The sequence below is a fragment of the Drosophila sechellia genome, chromosome 2R (assembly GCF_004382195.2).
Source record: "Drosophila sechellia strain sech25 chromosome 2R, ASM438219v1, whole genome shotgun sequence".
NCBI lineage: Eukaryota > Metazoa > Arthropoda > Insecta > Diptera > Drosophilidae > Drosophila > Drosophila sechellia.
Genome location: NC_045950.1, coordinates 20,139,096 through 20,155,096, shown reverse-complemented (window position 1 = coordinate 20,155,096; position 16,001 = coordinate 20,139,096). Strand labels below are relative to the sequence as shown.

At 50.4% G+C, this 16,001-nt stretch overlaps 3 protein-coding genes and 5 non-coding genes across 9 annotated transcripts; 1 reads left to right on the top strand and 7 right to left on the bottom strand.

Moving 5' to 3' along the window:
- Positions 1-535: 535 nt before the first annotated feature.
- On the bottom strand, positions 536-622 carry LOC6613041. The gene has a single exon (XR_048545.2). It is a non-coding gene; the product is annotated as a small nucleolar RNA Me28S-Gm1083 (small nucleolar RNA).
- A 150-nt stretch (positions 623-772) lies between these two features.
- On the bottom strand, positions 773-861 carry LOC6613040. The gene has a single exon (XR_048544.2). It is a non-coding gene; the product is annotated as a small nucleolar RNA Me28S-Gm1083 (small nucleolar RNA).
- Positions 862-1,008: 147 nt separating this feature from the next.
- On the bottom strand, positions 1,009-1,096 carry LOC6613039. The gene has a single exon (XR_048543.2). It is a non-coding gene; the product is annotated as a small nucleolar RNA Me28S-Gm1083 (small nucleolar RNA).
- A 157-nt stretch (positions 1,097-1,253) lies between these two features.
- LOC6613038 lies at positions 1,254-1,342 on the bottom strand. The gene has a single exon (XR_048542.2). It is a non-coding gene; the product is annotated as a small nucleolar RNA Me28S-Gm1083 (small nucleolar RNA).
- A 122-nt stretch (positions 1,343-1,464) lies between these two features.
- On the bottom strand, positions 1,465-3,884 carry LOC6613036 (H/ACA ribonucleoprotein complex subunit 4). The gene is made up of 6 exons (XM_032716397.1): positions 3,781-3,884; positions 3,352-3,720; positions 3,022-3,273; positions 2,555-2,829; positions 1,923-2,327; positions 1,465-1,861 (listed from the first exon to the last, which is right to left on the bottom strand). Exons 1-6 carry the CDS (start codon positions 3,791-3,793, stop codon positions 1,649-1,651), a joined length of 1,527 nt encoding a protein of 508 aa, XP_032572288.1. The 5' UTR covers positions 3,794-3,884; the 3' UTR covers positions 1,465-1,648.
- Positions 2,382-2,521, bottom strand: LOC6613037. The gene has a single exon (XR_048541.1). It is a non-coding gene; the product is annotated as a small nucleolar RNA snoR639/H1 (small nucleolar RNA).
- Positions 3,885-4,306: 422 nt separating the features above from the next.
- LOC6613035 (28S ribosomal protein S17, mitochondrial) lies at positions 4,307-4,978 on the top strand. Its single transcript, XM_002037489.2, has 2 exons — positions 4,307-4,484; positions 4,549-4,978. Exons 1-2 carry the CDS (start codon positions 4,377-4,379, stop codon positions 4,906-4,908), a joined length of 468 nt encoding a protein of 155 aa, XP_002037525.1. The 5' UTR covers positions 4,307-4,376; the 3' UTR covers positions 4,909-4,978.
- Positions 4,979-5,086: 108 nt separating this feature from the next.
- Positions 5,087-15,856, bottom strand: LOC6613034. 2 transcript variants are annotated; one of them, XM_032716150.1, is made up of 9 exons: positions 15,661-15,856; positions 12,211-12,302; positions 8,787-10,224; positions 7,975-8,614; positions 7,648-7,916; positions 6,470-7,574; positions 5,894-6,414; positions 5,491-5,710; positions 5,087-5,430 (listed from the first exon to the last, which is right to left on the bottom strand). In XM_032716150.1, the coding sequence occupies exons 2-9, from the start codon at positions 12,233-12,235 to the stop codon at positions 5,350-5,352; spliced, it is 4,299 nt and encodes a 1,432-aa protein (XP_032572041.1). In that variant the 5' UTR covers positions 12,236-12,302; positions 15,661-15,856; the 3' UTR covers positions 5,087-5,349. The 2 variants fall into 2 exon arrangements, with proteins under 2 accessions (XP_032572041.1, XP_032572042.1); XM_032716151.1 differs by lacking the exons at positions 12,211-12,302; positions 15,661-15,856 and adding an exon at positions 10,897-11,516.
- Between the last annotated feature and the right edge of the window lie 145 nt (positions 15,857-16,001).

Genomic DNA, 16,001 nt, shown 5'->3' with positions numbered 1-16,001 from the left:
ACCACGTCTGGTTAAAACACACCTTAAGTTTCTTGTGAAAATATTCAGTAGGACCTATTGGAGTAGGATTTGTTGCGGTTAATGTGAAAATCATGCCACATAAATCAGTATATTTATTTCAACATTTTCACTAGAAACTGGGCAAACGAGCTCTATTATTTTTACCTTTTTTTACTCAACTCAACAAAGTGGCATGCGAACTGAAAAGGCAAAGGGGAGTCAATTGTTAGGCAAGATTGTTATTGTTTTGACCAAAATGCATTATTTTTGTGAGAATTGTCAGTAGGACCTATTGGAGTAGGATTTGTTGCGGTTAATGTGAAAATCATGCCACATAATTCAGTTTTTTTTTTACATCAGTTAATTTTCGAAGAAGGGACTCTCGCTAAGAACTGATTCGTTTTGAATATATTTACCTTTTAAGATTCCTGTGGTATTGAATGATTTTCAAAAAATCTTTTGAACGCATCTGTAAAGAGAAAGTAGCATTTATTTAGAAGGGCAATCGAAAAGATTGAGGCTTGTTTTTAATTATGAGTCATTTCAGTAAGACCAATCTCGCATTCAACAGGAGAAGTTTCAATTTCAGATAGGGGCGAAAGTTAATGCTCATCACTTAAAAACATTTTAATAAAATTTAGCATTTCAATATTTACCTCTTTTAATAAAGGTGTAATCCATATATTGGATAACCTGATTAACAAATCTGTAAAGAGTATAGAAAAATTTGGTTAGAAAGTGCTTCGAAACTTGTTTTCGTGTTTTTAAATCGAAATTCTTTTCAGTAAGACCAATCTCGCATTCAACATGAGAAGTTTCAATTTCAGATAGGGGCGAAAGTTAATGCTCATCATGATAATAAGGAAACCAACTTTAAATTAATGCGTTCTTACCTTAATTCCTGTTTATTCGAAGCACGTTTTTAGTTTTCGTTCCGCCGATCTGTAAATATATATTGGGTTTTAAAATATATTGGAAATAGATAGCCCACATGTGCTTATAGTTCTTGAGTTTTTCAGTAAGACCAATCTCGCATTCAACAAGAGAAGTTTCAATTTCAGATAGGGGCGAAAGTTAATGCTCATCAGAACTAATAGAACGTGAAGATGGTCATCAAATAGATACTAACCGTATCATCTCTGCACTCCCGCTTTGTTTTTTGAGCAGTATTCCAAGCTACAATAGAAATATAAATTAGGTAATTAATAGGTCACGTTAAAGGTTTTAAAAACTCAAATGAGCTTAGCTATTTTGCTTTATATTCAGTAAGACCAATCTCGCATTCAACATGAGAAGTTTCATCTTTCAGCTAGGGGCGAAAGTTATTGCTCATCAGATAACGCAAACGAAAGCCACACTTGAAGAACATAGTAATGAAATGGTTGACTCACCTTTGGTGTCTGTATTCCCTGCCTTTCTAACTGAAAAACCTAAGGAAAAGCTAAGACCTTAAGAAACTAGCGATAGAGTTCCACAATAAAATGTACAATTTATTGCATTGCGAATGTCACTTAAATGCATTTGTAATTTGTATGCACTTCTACACATAAAAACACTCCTTAAACCTAACAGCTATCAATCGGTAGGTGCCTCTACAAAAAAGCGTAGAGTTATCTTTAAAACCTAATCCTATAGAAACTTCTGATTTCTATTCCTGAGCTTCATCTCTCTCCCTATCCTTGTCCTTCTTCTTCTTCTTTTTCTTCTCCTTTTCTACTGGCTCTGCCTCCTCCTCAGCGACTTCAGGGGCCTCCTCGTCGCCCTTATGCTTCTTTTTCTTCTTCTTTTTGTCCTTGGAAGGAGTCTCCTCGGATACCGCCGCCGCCGCAGTTTCCTCTACGCTGGAGGTGCTTAACTTGCGCTGAAGGAACACAATTATTTAGCAACTGATTACCGGGTTGAACTCATTGTCAAAAACATACTTTGCTGGGTTCACTGGAGCCGTTTGTGGCGGAGACATCTTGAGCTGCTGGCTTCTTGGCATTGTAGTCGACATAACCGGTCAGCCACTCCTTAGGTGTGTTTTCATTGGGCCTTCCGAACTTGTCTAGCTTGCCGGCGGCAATGAGCGCCTTCTTGGCCGACGCCTTTGGTCCCAATCCCCACTTGCGCGGGTATGTGTCGCGCTCCATGATCACTCGCTTGATCTTGGCCACCACACCATGGTCACAGGAGGCCATGGTGGCTGTGGTCATGAGGGCGATGGCCAGGCAAATGGCCTCACCCTTGGTGGTGCAAATGACGATCTCCTGATCGATCTCAATGCCATCCTCATAGCGCAGGACACCGGGCAATGTAATCTTGGCACCATAGCAAACGGCGTTGACCTGGAGAAATAAGGTATTAGTTGATATCATAAGGGGGTCTTTTGCTAGACGAAATGTCGACCGAATATTCTTTGTCGAGCGCGCAGGAAAAGAGCGCTGCCCAACATACACACATCAGCAGCTTTGCTGTTCCCAATCATAGTCACAGGTGCCCGTGGGGATTGCAAGCACCTGCCGGCTTAATATCATGGGGTACTTCGCAAACGGCAACTGGATGCCAAACTTACCGAGCTGTCCTTCATGATAATGCGCTTGTGGTTGACCAGCAGACCTTCTAGCGGCTTGATCACACGTCGCAGCATAGACTCGTCCTTGTGGTTTTCGTACAGCCACATGGCGTCCAAAACATCGTGCATGGTCACCATGCCATCGCGCTCAGACTGAATGCCCGAACGGACACGGCGGAGCTCCAGCATCTGGCCACCGACACCCAGTACGAGACCCAGATGGACGCACATGGTACGGATGTATGAGCCGGCCTCGCAACTAACCCAAAAAACACCTGAGCACGTGAGTAGGCAGAATTGGAGGAGAGAAAAAGACGAGGTTTTAACAATTACATTGTGCATTTGCGTGGTTAGGCAAATACTGGTGTTTCACTGGCTGAAGCAGGCTGCACCTCTGCAGGATAAACTAATCCAGCAGCGACGCACCAGCTCTGGGCGAGAATGGATAAACGAAACTTCTGACTTACCCATATTTCGGGTTTCATCGTAGTCCAACAGCTTGCTGTCGTAGACAGTACGAACGCGCAACTGACGCTTTACGGCGGAGATGAGTGGAGGTCTCTGGAAGAGGGCACCGCGCAGCTTCTCCAGACCCTGACGCACCTTGGCCACCGACTCCACGGCTCCGTGCAGCTTGAAGATGGCCACGTACTCTTTACCGGCGCTTTGCTGGGACTTCACCAGCCGGGTGGCCCTGTCAATGCAAACAATAAGGCAACCTGCGAGAAAAAAAAAAACACGCGGCACACAATGAGGTTAGGTTTGTATGGGGGGAGACGAGCACGCGCATCACTTACCCGTGACTTTGGGATCCAGCGTGCCGGAGTGGCCCGTCTTCTCCACCTTGAGGATCTTCTTAATCCAGGCCACCACCTCGTGGGAGCTGGGGTTCGACGGCTTGTCCAAGTTGATGAAGCCCGTCTTCATGTACTCCTTGATGTCGCGGTTCAGGGGCGACGATCCGTGCGCCAGCGGAGTGTAGTGGTTGGAACGGATGTTCAGCTTGTCGAAGTTCTTCAGGAGCAGCGGCCATTGCGAGGTGTCCAGCTCGGCGATCTTGGAGGAGGGCTTGATTTGGAAGTTGCCCTGCTTCTGCAGCGTGCCAATGTCATCGCCGTCCAAGGGCTCCTCCTTGATCTTCTTCTTTTTCTTCTCTTTGCGTACTTCTGTTGGCGCATAGTCCGTTTAATTGGGCACTCCTTTAATTCATCACTTGCCAGACTTACCCACGTCGGCCATTTTATCTACGTTTTCTGCTAAATCAACTGATAGACGGAGAGAAACCTCTGCACGTGTTGCGCGCTGCGAGAAAATGAACGAAAAACACGTGGAGTGCGCGGCCTATCGATAAGTGTGACTACCCAGAGCTGCATTGCATGAAGACATCGATACATGGGAATATTGCGATATGTCTTCGTGAGCCAAATTGTTAATTAAACTTTTGAATTAAAAATTTGTATTATTTATAAACAAAATAAATTTGAAAGTAATATACTTTGAAGTAAACATTTTTAAGCTATTTAACCATTATTTAATTAAAAAGATATGTTATGTAGAACTGCTTCATATTTTATAGTAGAGTAAAAATGTCATGTCCTTAGAATCCACTTGTTTTTGCGATGAAAAGTCATGTTAACCTCCTTTTTAACAGAGGCTTGCATGCTGATTGCATTTGGCGCGATTTTTAAAATCAGAAACTGCTGAGTAAAAATATCGAAATATTGATAGCTCCAGGCCCAATCGATACTATCGCCAGCGATCTACCAGCTGTGTTTTCCAACCGGTTGTTTATTTTTCTAAACTCTTAAATTAAATTAAAGTTATGTCGAGGCGAGGACTCCTACTAATGGGCCAGTGCATGCCCTGCATCAAGCAGAACGCCTCCAAAATCCGCATTCGTCGAATGGAGCTGGACAAGAACCTGAATATGGTGTGCATAACATACATAAGATCTCGCCTCAGGAGATTTCACACAATTTCCTTTCTCCTCGTAGTACTTCAAGAAGGACGAGTTCTACTTCGCCCACGATCCGCAGAAGGTGTGCAAGACCGGGGACGTGGTCCTGATACGGGAACTGCCCGAGCGCCTCACCCGCCTCATCACGCACAACGTGGAGAAAGTAGTCTATCCGCTGGGTGACATAACGGACCCGCTCACTGGCAAGAAGGTGGTCGTCGGCAAGTACCGCGAGGACATCGAGATGACCAACCAGCTGTTCGGCAAGTCGGAGAAGGCCTTCGACTACGAGAAGGCACCGCCCCGAGGTCGCCTGGAGGGAACCAAGGACTTCACCCACGGGGAAACATACATCAAGTACCATGAGGACGGCAAGGACCAGCCGTTCGCCGTTTAGAGCTCCGCCGGTCGTTTATCTGTTAAGTTTCCCTTTTGTTTAATAGTAAAGTGCATTAATATGACGTACATATGTTTCTCGGTTTTCTTATAAAATGGTTAGACCGACGAAAGATATTTTTATTGGTTTTAGATTCCTGGAATCGTTTTATAGCAATTAAAAAGGCAGGTTTAAAAGATTTCTCTACATATTTTATTTTAATGGTCGATAATTGTTTTTTTTTGCATTTATTGATGATTTGTTGTCTATACGTATAAATGTATGCTTTTTCAACTTCCGCTCGCTGATCAACAGTATTTGATTATTTAATTTTTGAATTTTCCTAATTCAAACGATGTTTCCGCGCCGGGTGCCAGGACACATCCGCAACATCGAAACGTGCTGCACTCGCACATGGTTTTGGAGTTCAGATTCGGTCCGTGCCATAAATTAAGCTGTAAACTAATCACAATCTCTTACGATCCTAAAGTTGTACTGGAGTATGGGGTTTGCCGGGTGAGCGTTGTCGTCGCACAGTTTTTGCTGCAACGAAAAGGAGGCTAGAGTCGCTGGATTTCGCGTTAATGCGTTCGGATAACGCACCTGCTCCAGGTCGTGGCTGGCGCGGAGCATAAACTCCCGTAGGAAGTAGCCGCGGGCGGGAAGATCCAGGGCCAGGCTCAGTTTGTTCTTGCCCTGCTGCTTAAGAATCTTCACTCCGCTGGTGGTCTCGGCCTCGTCGTCCACGTTCAGCTGGGCGTTGGCACTCGGCTTGGCCTGATCCTCATCTACGCAGATGGACCACTGCAGCGGCTTATTGGAGCTGTTGGATATAGATGGTAAATAATATAAGTGATTGTAAAGGATTCATTAGGAGTTCTTGGATCTTTGCAATGGTTTCAACGGCAGTATAATTCAGTATCTAAAAACATACTGCATTTGCGATAGTATCTTTAAGATACTATCTTAGATACTATCTCCATGAAAGAAAGTGTACCCAACTAACCTCAGATGGAGCTCCAGACTACTGGCCTGCAGGTAGCGCGACACCGGAACCACATAGCTGACATTGAGGGAACTGCCCGAGGTGGGACAGAACTGCTCCACGTCAATGGTGTGGTTGTACTGGGCCGCCAGCACGCAGCTGGCCACACTCCAGCAGTCCAGCTGGAAGGGCGGCAGCACGGACTCGTCGGTCTTCGGCCCCTGATCCTGCCCAGAAGCGGACTGCAGCAGGCGATAGACAGGATCGTCCTTGGCTGCGACCACCGGTTCGGTCTGCTGGGGGAATTTCTTGGTCAGGGCGTCGGTGCCGTGCGAGCTCTTGCCCAGGAATCCTGGCTGGTCCTCTTGCGCGGCGGAGGTCTCATTGCCTATTGAGGCAGCGGGTAGGGTCTCTACGATGTCCGGGTCGTGCTCCTGCTCCTCTGCTGACTGCAGATCGTCCTCCACGTGCTGCTCCTTCACATTGGCATCCACGTTGTCTGGCTGAGGATGAGTCGGCGGCAGTTCCTCGAAGCAAACAGACTGCAGAGGATGTTGAATAAGTACCTGGATGCGCATCACTCTATCTGAAGCTTACCTGACAATTGTCGCTAACCGACTCATCCCCATTGCACTCCGCCGGCTGTCCGAAGATGGCCGTCTTGATGTTCTTCTGTCTGATCCACTCCAGACTCCTCTGATTGGCAGATCGCCTGCCCAGATTGGACTCCCGCAGGCCCGACTCCTGGTACTCGAATCCGAACACCTGGGTGATGGGATTGTCCACGGACTCGTTGGTGTTGCTCAGGTTCTGCAGGTCCAGGGCATCGGGGTTGTCGCTGCTGTTTCTCACGGGAAGAGCCGGGGGCGGCACGTCCAGAGCTTGGGCTAGTGGACTCTGGGCGGGCTCGGTGCTCACCTTGTTGGTGGTCAGAGCCAGATTGGCCGTTGGGGGCGATACGGTCTTGTAGACGTGGGTGTAGACGGTTCCAGGATTGAATTTGCGAATGGGATGAGCGGCGACAGATGGGGAGTTGGACTCGTAGGCATCGGAGGCGGGACTGGCGATAGTGCCCACTACCACGATGTGCTCGTCCAGTTTCAGCTGGGACTGCTTCTGTTGGGCATCGATGTCGATGGAGTTGTTCTCGAAGTCCTGAGGCAGAGGAATGGACTGGGGTGGCTTCTCCGTGGAGGCCACTGTGTCGTTCAGGGCAGCTGGAGATACCTTCACTACTGGAGCAGCGGGAACCACATGTACCGGCTGAGGTAGGTGCAGCTTCTGACCCGCCGCCTGACGCAGCACCTCCTGGGTGGGCGGCCACTTGCCCTTCTTGCTGCTGATGGTCTTGTTGCTGAATCGCGGTGCCGTCGTCGTGATGACCGCGTGCTTGAGACTCAGCTGCTGCTGGCCGGAGGACACCTGTGGCTTGGTCAGCACCGCCGCCAGGTCCTCCGCCTCCTCCTCGGCTAGGCGGGATCCGGGCGGACGTGAGGTGCTGGTGGCGTACATTTGACGCATTGGCCAGGGTCCGTGCGTCTTGTTCTTGAACAGCGTGTGCAGGTTGTGGAAGTAGTGGCGCTCCTCGTCGCTCAGGTGCGTTGGACCCGCCTCCTGGCGGAACATCCCGGCGCCAAAGAATCCGTCAGCCTGCTGCTGCTTGTTGTGTTCCACGAAGTACAGAGTGGACACCGCTGCGAGGCTGCAAGATGAGCAAAAGTTGGATATTTTAAATGTGCTACCCCCCAAGGATGTTTAACCGAGCTGCTACTTACCAGGCTGCCATTACGATGATCAGCAGGAAGATGACGATCTGTAGGGAGCGGCTGGAGCAGACCTCGTAGCCGTCCCGCCGACTGCCGTAGGACGTGATGGCTGCTCGCTCCGGCAGGATGCAGCGCGGCTCGAGCAGATCCTTGGCACGCAGTTGCTGGCTGTTTTGGCCAATGTTGGCGCGCTCCAGGTGTTCGATGCGCGTCTCCAGCGAGCAGGTCACCTTGCACAGCTCCTTGACGGCTCCGATGTTCTCCATCAGGATGCGGTCCTTGAGAAGGGTTCGAAAGTTAGTCAGTTGAAGAAAGTGAATTGGGAATATACCCCACCTTGTTGACCAGCAGGAATTTCTCGATCACGTTTCCATTGGGCAGCACCACGCTGCCAGCCTCTTGCACCGCGTCCGGGATCACCTCGCGCACCTCCTGCGCAATCACGCCGGTGTCCTCTATCTCCCGGGTGTCGCTCTCCCGCCGGAGACCCGAGTGCACGGCGAACTCCGGCATGTAGCGGTAGCGCACAATCCGGATCTTCTGAAGGTTGCGCAGCTGCACGGAGGTGTCCAGTTCGCCGATCTCTTGCTTGGCGCGACTGTCGCTCGGCTGGACAATGTGGCCGGACACCTTGAGGTTGCCGTGAACCACCAGGCTCTCGTCCGGGTGGTCCGTGTTGATGCCCACGCGGCCCGTGTGGAAGACCGACTCTGGGGTCAGACCCCGCTGCCAGCACAGATCCACGTCGGACTCGAACTGACCCGGATTGGAGGCCCGCACGATGATCTTCTCGCTGCCGTGACTCACCACCGGGAAGTTCCCGGAGATCGTGTGCACGTGCAGACCCACCACCAGCTGGAAGAAGCGCTGCTCCGGATTGGGACGACCCTTCTTGCGCATGTTGTTGTTCGTCGTCTCCGAGAAGTGCAGACGACCCACGGTGATCTTGCTGACGATGTGCTTCTGGAGATCGATGCTGTGGAAGGAGTTGTTGTCAAGGAAGGCACATAGTTATATAACATAAATCTATTATTATATAATTATGTTCTATTCTAATAGAAGGAAATTTTAAATGAATGATATGAAAAGATATATGTTATGGGTTTCTAATAGATAGGATCTGGCGATCTTCAGGACGATCTACTCACGGAACGGGATGGAAGGCCTTCTTGGAGCGATCCGACTGGCTCTGCTCCACGCGGATCGTCTGGTTGGGCGCCTCGAACTTGACGCCGTAGAAATGCAAGTGGAAGGATTTGATTTTCTCGAAGCCGGACGGTGTCTTCACGAATTTGGCATCGCCCTGGAGGCGCGCATGGCAAGTAACCTGGAAGTGGTTCTTCTTCTGGCACACGTACGCGTCGTCCGAGACGCTGAAGTTGAAGCCCTTGTCCGCGTCCACGCGGTAGTAGATCACAGACAGCTCCTGGAGGCTCTGGTCGAACAGCTTGTGCCAGTTCTCCGGCTGGAAGGCGTTGAACCGGATGCACTGGCCCCCCGCCGGGTCGCCCGCTTCGCTGCCCGAGCCGGAACCTGATCCCGAACCGGAACCGGAGCCTGTGACCACGCCGCCTGGCTGTCCGTCCAGACTGTTGTCCGCCTGGGAGTTCACGGTGGACAGGGCTGGAGATACGGAGGCGGAGCAGTGGGAGGGCGTCGGGGTGGGCGTGGCAAGCGAGTGGTGAGAGGCGGGCAGGGGACTCATCTGCAGGCCCGCATCCACTTTGGGAGCACTGGGGAACTCCGGGCAATCCAGCTGCGTGGACATCTTGCGCTTGCGCGACAAGGAGTGCACGGGCGTCGAGGGTGCGGACACGCGGTTCAGGGACAACTGGCTGGTGCCGATCACCTGGACGCGATCGCCCAGTCCCAGGGCGGAGGTCAGGGTGCAGGTGGACAGGTTCTGGTAGCTGCCGGTCGCGTACATCCCCGCCCCGGCTCCATTGTCGTAGTAGAGCATCTGGTCCTGGAGGATGCCGTCCTGGTGCTGCTGGTGGTGCTGGGCAAACATCTGCTCGTTGAGATGCTGCTGCTGATGCTGCATCTGCTGTTGCTGCTGCTGTTGCTGCTGCTGTTGCTGCTGGCCGAGCAAGTTGCTCGGGTTGATGATGAGCTCGGACTCGTGCTTGATCCGCACATCGGCCTGCGGAGCCGCAAAGTGGTGTTGCTGCTGCGGAGGGGAGGCGTACTGACCCAGATCCGTCTGCAGCATGTTGGCCTGGTGCTGCATGGGCGCCAGACCCGGATAGATCAGCTCTCGCTGGAGCGGCATCGCCATGCCGTGGGCCTCGCCCAGCGGACTGTAGGCGGGCTGCGAGTCCGGCGGACTCTCCGGCAGCTGCGGATGCACGTGGCTCTGGGCCTGCGCCGTCACAGGCGTGCTGCCCACGCGGCCGGAGTTGGTCAGGTGGGCATCCAGGCCGTTCATGGGCGACGTGTGCGGCGACTCCATGTGGGAGTGCACTGCTCCTCCGGCGGACAGGTGGCCATTGTGGCCCAGCTGGATGCCATCGTCGAAGGCCCCCTGCACCAGCAGATCCAGATGGTCCATGCCATCGCTGTTTATGTCATCCAGATCTTGGGGAGCTGCAACAGTGCAAGGCATGGTGGTTAGTTCAGAAGGCGGTACAAGTTTCTTCAAGTGTATCATAATGTTCCCTTCATCTGAAGTTTGTGTGCAAAGGAAACATTGAAATCCAAGCGAATCTGGATGGTTCTGAATGTGGAGCTCAGTTGTGGTAGGTATAGTTGGTGGTTTAGTTTTACAAGACTACGTGGTACGAAAGGCTCCTTGGGCCCATTAGCTCTCAAGTAGCCTCCTTCGTTCCGGGGAAATATACAAATTCTGTATCCAAAGGGACGGGGTTAGGAGTAAATATTGACATCCAATAGTTTATTATCTTTCGAAGTAGAGCAAAGTCCGGGAATCGCGCGCTACTCGGACTGCAAATCAGAATGGCAGAAAAACATTTCAATTATGGGGAAATTAAGTGTGGCACGTTGCTGAGGGGGCGTCTACCAGCCCGCAGATAATTATAGTGGAATCAAAATATTCGTTTTATTCGGGCCACTGGAAGCGGGGAGCAGCCGCCGATAAGCCCTGAAATTCCCGCTCCGTGTTTGATCGATACTTGGCCAAACGGATTGTTGACTGGTGGTGCCCCAAAGTGAGTTGTGTAATTTATGCAAGTGCCGCGGATGGGGGACTCGGATTATTATGCTATGCTGACGATGATGATGGTGATGATGATGAGTTACCGCTCAAGTTCTTGGGATAGTCCATAGCTAGTGGGGGGTTGTGTCTGCGACGTCTGCAGGACTCCAAGACGCGACGTTCCTCGATTTAGCCCGAACTGGTGGCCAAGTTAGCTGGCTCTAACTGCCAGCATCCATGCGCACACCATGGGCTGCCCAACTCGACTTTGATGCTTCTGCTGCTGCTGCTGCTGCTGCTGCGATCCGCTGCATCCGATGGAACAATTATCTAACGCACGTATGAGCGAGCATACGGTTGATGCACTCTTCACAACTGGCTGAGCAGCGAAAATAATGCCCGAAACGGGCCGTAAAACTAATAATCAAACGATGGAGTCCACTGCGGACGGATCGGCATGGTAACCAAGCGATGAAAACGAAACCTAATTGCTCGGAATGGAAACGGGAGCCCTCGGATCGGCGGGACCCCAGCAGCGGATCATCGTCTGCAGGGCTTGGAGTTACGCAGCTACTGTTTGTGCAATTGTTCTGCGGTAAATATTTTCGCAAATGCTCCTGGTTCTGGAAACCTGCTTCCACAATCTGCCAAGCCAGTGGGGGGAATATGGGCAATCTCTTGTGTTTGCTTTGTCACTGGGCACTCGCGACACGTCGCACATGGACAGGAAACATCTGGGCACTGACTGCGGCCTGCGGAATCTCAGTCGGAGTGCAAATATTTGGGCTTCCGTTCCCCGGAGTCGGGTTATTGATCAAACAACCTGCTCCTTTCGTGTGCCGCCCAAGTGGCATGCCAATCCCAGGCAGTCGCAATTGTATGGGAATTTATTAAACGGTTCCAGCTATCATATATCCCGACTGCCTCAGTCCGCCTGCTCCTACGTAGGTGGGTATCCATAACTAGTTGGTTTACTTAGAGAGATGAATATGGGTATGGGTAATAATAAGTATGGATTTGAATTGGGCAGGCGGTTAAAGCTTTTGTTGTAAATGGGGACCATTGTCATTTGAAATATATCTATAATCCTGCGTTCCCTCCTCTTTTGTTCCTCAAGAACCAAAGTTATAAATTTTCATTTGGCGGGAGTTAAAAATTGTATGTTTTACTGAAACTCAAGTGGATACCTCCAGGGGGTTGCCCTTTCTGGCCAAGAGTATTCGTGGGCCCAGAGGCACCCCCTCCACGAATTGTCTATTTCTAGTATCCACTTTGGCTGTCAATGACGAGGAGAGCCGGGCCAGCCTTCAGCGGGGCCACTGCAAGGACTCCATTTGCACTCGAATGGGTTATCCTTGCGGAGCAACGTGGGTACGAACACTTGTGGTAATTGAATGGATTTGGCGCTTTGTACTTACAGAGTTCGAAGAAATCAAGGTCCATAGTCGAGTCACTTCAGAGCATCCTGTCTGGTGGCTACAGCTACAGCATGTCTGGTGGTCGGTTGGGTCTGTAAAGAGTGCAGAAATGGGACCATAAGTTGCCGGCGAATGATCGATGTTTTGTAAGTGCCCACTGGGCGACCTTTGAAGGAAATGTTGAAATGTTAAAAGTGGAGTACACACAAACGATTAACCTTATCAGGCAAATCCACTTAGTGGAGCAAAGTCAGCTTAGTTGTGGCACTTCAGTGCCCAGAAAACTTTCAAAACCCACTTTCCTTTCCTCATCTAATCGTTTAATGTCTGGATTAAATGATATTTTTTTGAAGAAGTGGGAGTATTACCCCTTAATATCCGGTGATAAGCAGCCAAATACAGCAATTATGTCAAAAATTTCCCCTTGCAAATCTCGTTTTAATTGCCACAGGAAGTGGCAAGATTTAAGCAGTCTCAAGATTACTCCATTATTCCATTGATTGCCAAAAAAGGGGCGAGTGGATGTAATCCTTCAACATTTCGAGCGCTGTAACTACTACCCTTCTGTCACTCACTCTTATATAAATGTCTATAACTGATCCTTGAGTATGCGATCCTCCTCGCTGGGAAATGGGCACAATACCACGACCACGAATAACCACCAAGCAATCCTCCCCCAAGTCGGAAAGTACTCAAAATACGGGTTCCGCGTGCAAATGCGACTGCTGCGATGCAGAATATACATGGGCACATGTTTATACTGCAAGTTGATATCTGGGCTGTCTGGCACCAGAACAACGCAAAAAGAGAAACCAGATCCAGATAAGTAGTACTTCGCGATTTCGATGGAACTCTGCGGCGTCTGTGTGGGGCTTTATCCGCCACCGAGCGCCATGACTCCACCACTAATGCATGTTCATCCTATGTGGATGTCTGCTAAATTGGCAGGGAGCACGTGACTCCCGATTTGCACTGTATGCGAATGCGCCGAGTGACACACAGCCCGGTTGTTGGGCCAGCGGAGTGCCTGGAGTGGAATGGCTCGGCATTCCGGCGAAGATAAGCCAAAATGTATGCTACAAAAGGTGTTGCGACCCACGCGGCGTATGCGCAATATCGAGGGATGTGCGTAAGTTGCCCGAAATCGAGGCCTTCGGATGGCGCAATGGCCACTGGGCAGCCTTGGATCGATCTTAGCTCTTCGCTCGTGCGATCCAATGACCGAAAGTGGTTTCTGAAGCGGGACTTTGCCTCCGCTTTGTTATGACTGCCTGTCGCAATGGATTTGATTGAATTAACGCCTTGGCTTTTATGCACGCTGGCGCGGATGGAGGGCAGTGCGGATCCCGGGGCTGTTTGCCCGTCGGATAAAGAACGCTTCCTCCTATAACAATAAAATGGAATGCTCAAGTGATTTGATTTAGTCGGCGGCGGGGCAACTAAAAATAAACCCAGCCGAAACCCAAACCAGACAAGCGATCGTGACTCGAGTTTCACTTGAAGATGCCAATGGAAACAAAACAAATCCAAGAAACCTGTAGCTAGCTGTCCGACTATTGCTATTGATCGGTGCTATGACGGAGTCGGAAGTTGGTTTCTTGGGCTTTGGACTTGCGACTTGGTCGACGGACTGCTTCTAGTGGAGGTGTATTGTGGCTTAACCTCATCCTTGGTGCTTCTTGGGGCTCCGACAGCGGCGTTCGCCGAATCGGCATTTAGCGTTTTATTAGCATTTCAATAAACAAATAAAGCAAATCTGCGAACGACCCATGGAGCTCTCGAATGGCGTGCGGCGGTTTAAAAAAAACACGATTGCACGTAAGCGGCGGTGGAATTGAGCCATAAATATGAATAAATTGTAGTTGGTATGTTGTTTTTGTGCTAATTGCCGCTGGCATGGGCATGGGATTCACTCGGCCAACAAGTCAATTATGGCCAGCACACCGCCGAGCTGCTACTATGGCCAAAATCTGGAACCCATGACTTCAATTTGACCAGCCCGCCCAGCCCAGAAGCCAGATGAGATTATCAAGATGTTCGTCTAATAAAGGGTAATCAAGGCAATTAGCACCGCCTGCCTAACCAAGCGGGCAAACATGGGAGCAGTGATCCGGCCGAGCGCATATGTCCACGCATCTAGGTGGCTATGTGGCTATGTGGTCCGAGATCCCTGGACGGAAGTGCGTCAGTGGAAGTGGGTGAGTCAAGGCGTGGTCGTCGCACGGTGGTCAGACCGAAACCCCGCATCGAACTGGAAATGGAGTGCGCTCGTAGGATTTCATTTGGAATGCAAATGTGGCGGATGCGAGAAAAGAAAGTCGGTGCCCGATCGGGATGGCATGGAATATTCCATTTGTTATTTCTTATTTGTTATTGATCGCATATTTAGCATCTTTTCGGCTTCGATTCCAGTTAGCCGGATCTCTGCTCCCTCCTCCCCCGCCCATTAGCGCCAAAATAAACTATGCTAAACAGCCCCCATCCCGCGCATCCCCCCGCATCGCACCTTCTTGGCCATCTAGACTGTTATTTATAAGTATCTCGGCGCGTTTTTGCCAGACTCATTACTTCTGAATTTTTACATACTACTCTTGGGTTCGTGGGCCTTAAAGGGAAGCTGAGGAGGAGTGTTTCCTCACTGATTTTCTGTTTTTTACTGTTTTTTCTGTCTTTTCTGTGTTTTTTCTGTTACTGTGCCTGGTGCTCGAAAAGCAAACCAACCGGTTGAGTTTATGTCTTGGCCCGATGGCTCGTCGCGAGCGTCTTTTTGGGCTATGGGACACGTTTTAGCTGTTTGCCTTTATTTTGCCGATCTTCTCGTGTGTTTTGCTGTTTTGTGTGCTTGGCACAGGCTGAGCCGAAGATATAGTCGCAGATCTCAGATCGCAGATCGCATATCTCCGATCTCCGATCGGAGTAATCTCCGGCTAGCGAGAGCATAACGATCGAACTAATGGAATGAAGACGTGCACTTGGCGACGGCAAACAGAAGCGATAAATAATGCAGAATAAAACCCGTTTGTGCCGCATTCTTATTGTTTTTCGACTCCGCCGAACGAGGGGAACTGCCATTTGGCTTTCAGTGGGAGGAGGCTGTGAGGCTGGGAGGATGGGCCCCCATTGTCTCGCTCGCTTTACAGATACTCTGTAGAGATCTGTAGAGATGTGTGGGGTAGTGCACGGATTTTGGCCAGGTTGGGGGTTACGTATACGCCTGCCCAAGCACTTTTCACGCCAGTGAAATCGCCACTTCACTCTCATATTCACTACATCGCACATGTTTCACTCGCTTTTCTGCACAGAATTTGCGTAATTACCAGCATGGCTTTTAAATGCATTGGCTAAGACACTGGATCACTGCGCGGGGGCGGGGGCGGTTGTTTTGCGATCTGGGATTAGCTAAAGTCGCCTTTAAATTAGTCGCACTCACACTGGCACACCCACACTTACACTCGCACGAATCGGCGTTACTGGGATTGTTTACGAATCTGTGGCTTCACTGTGTCGATGTCGGTTATAGTCGGTGTTTTACGCTCCGTATACTCGATGCACTGCCTCTAAAGTCGCGCCAACTATTCGCCTCTCTCGATTCCCCCGATTAACCGCGATCTCGGATCCGCGGAGCGACTGCACCAAGTCGGTTCGACAGCAAATCTCGAATGAGCGATAGCCCCCAGCTCGCTCGATTCCCGTTCCACCTCGCTCGCTTGGACTCGGAATCGGTCTCTCCGGAGCGCGGCTCTGTCGGGGGTTGCCACTGCGCCCGGAGATCGCAGCTTGGAGCTTGCGGC

What these genes read in the sequence shown, in the direction of transcription:
- LOC6613034 (XM_032716150.1), bottom strand. Translation starts at nt 12,235, where the DNA reads ATGGACCTTGATTTCTTCGAACTCT. An exon ending in CGGTTAGCGACAATTGTCAG is followed by an intron (nt 6,415 to 6,469) that starts GTAAGCTTCAGA and finishes CATCCTCTGCAG; the next exon opens with TCTGTTTGCTTCGAGGAACT. An exon ending in AGTCTGGAGCTCCATCTGAG is followed by an intron (nt 5,711 to 5,893) that starts GTTAGTTGGGTA and finishes TATATCCAACAG; the next exon opens with CTCCAATAAGCCGCTGCAGT.
- LOC6613035 (XM_002037489.2), top strand. Translation starts at nt 4,377, where the DNA reads ATGTCGAGGCGAGGACTCCTACTAATGGGCCAGTGCATGCCCTGCATC. An exon ending in TGGACAAGAACCTGAATATG is followed by an intron (nt 4,485 to 4,548) that starts GTGTGCATAACA and finishes TTCTCCTCGTAG; the next exon opens with TACTTCAAGAAGGACGAGTT.
- LOC6613036 (XM_032716397.1), bottom strand. An exon ending in GCTGGATCCCAAAGTCACGG is followed by an intron (nt 3,274 to 3,351) that starts GTAAGTGATGCG and finishes TTTTTCTCGCAG; the next exon opens with GTTGCCTTATTGTTTGCATT. An exon ending in GCTCCAGTGAACCCAGCAAA is followed by an intron (nt 1,862 to 1,922) that starts GTATGTTTTTGA and finishes GTGTTCCTTCAG; the next exon opens with CGCAAGTTAAGCACCTCCAG.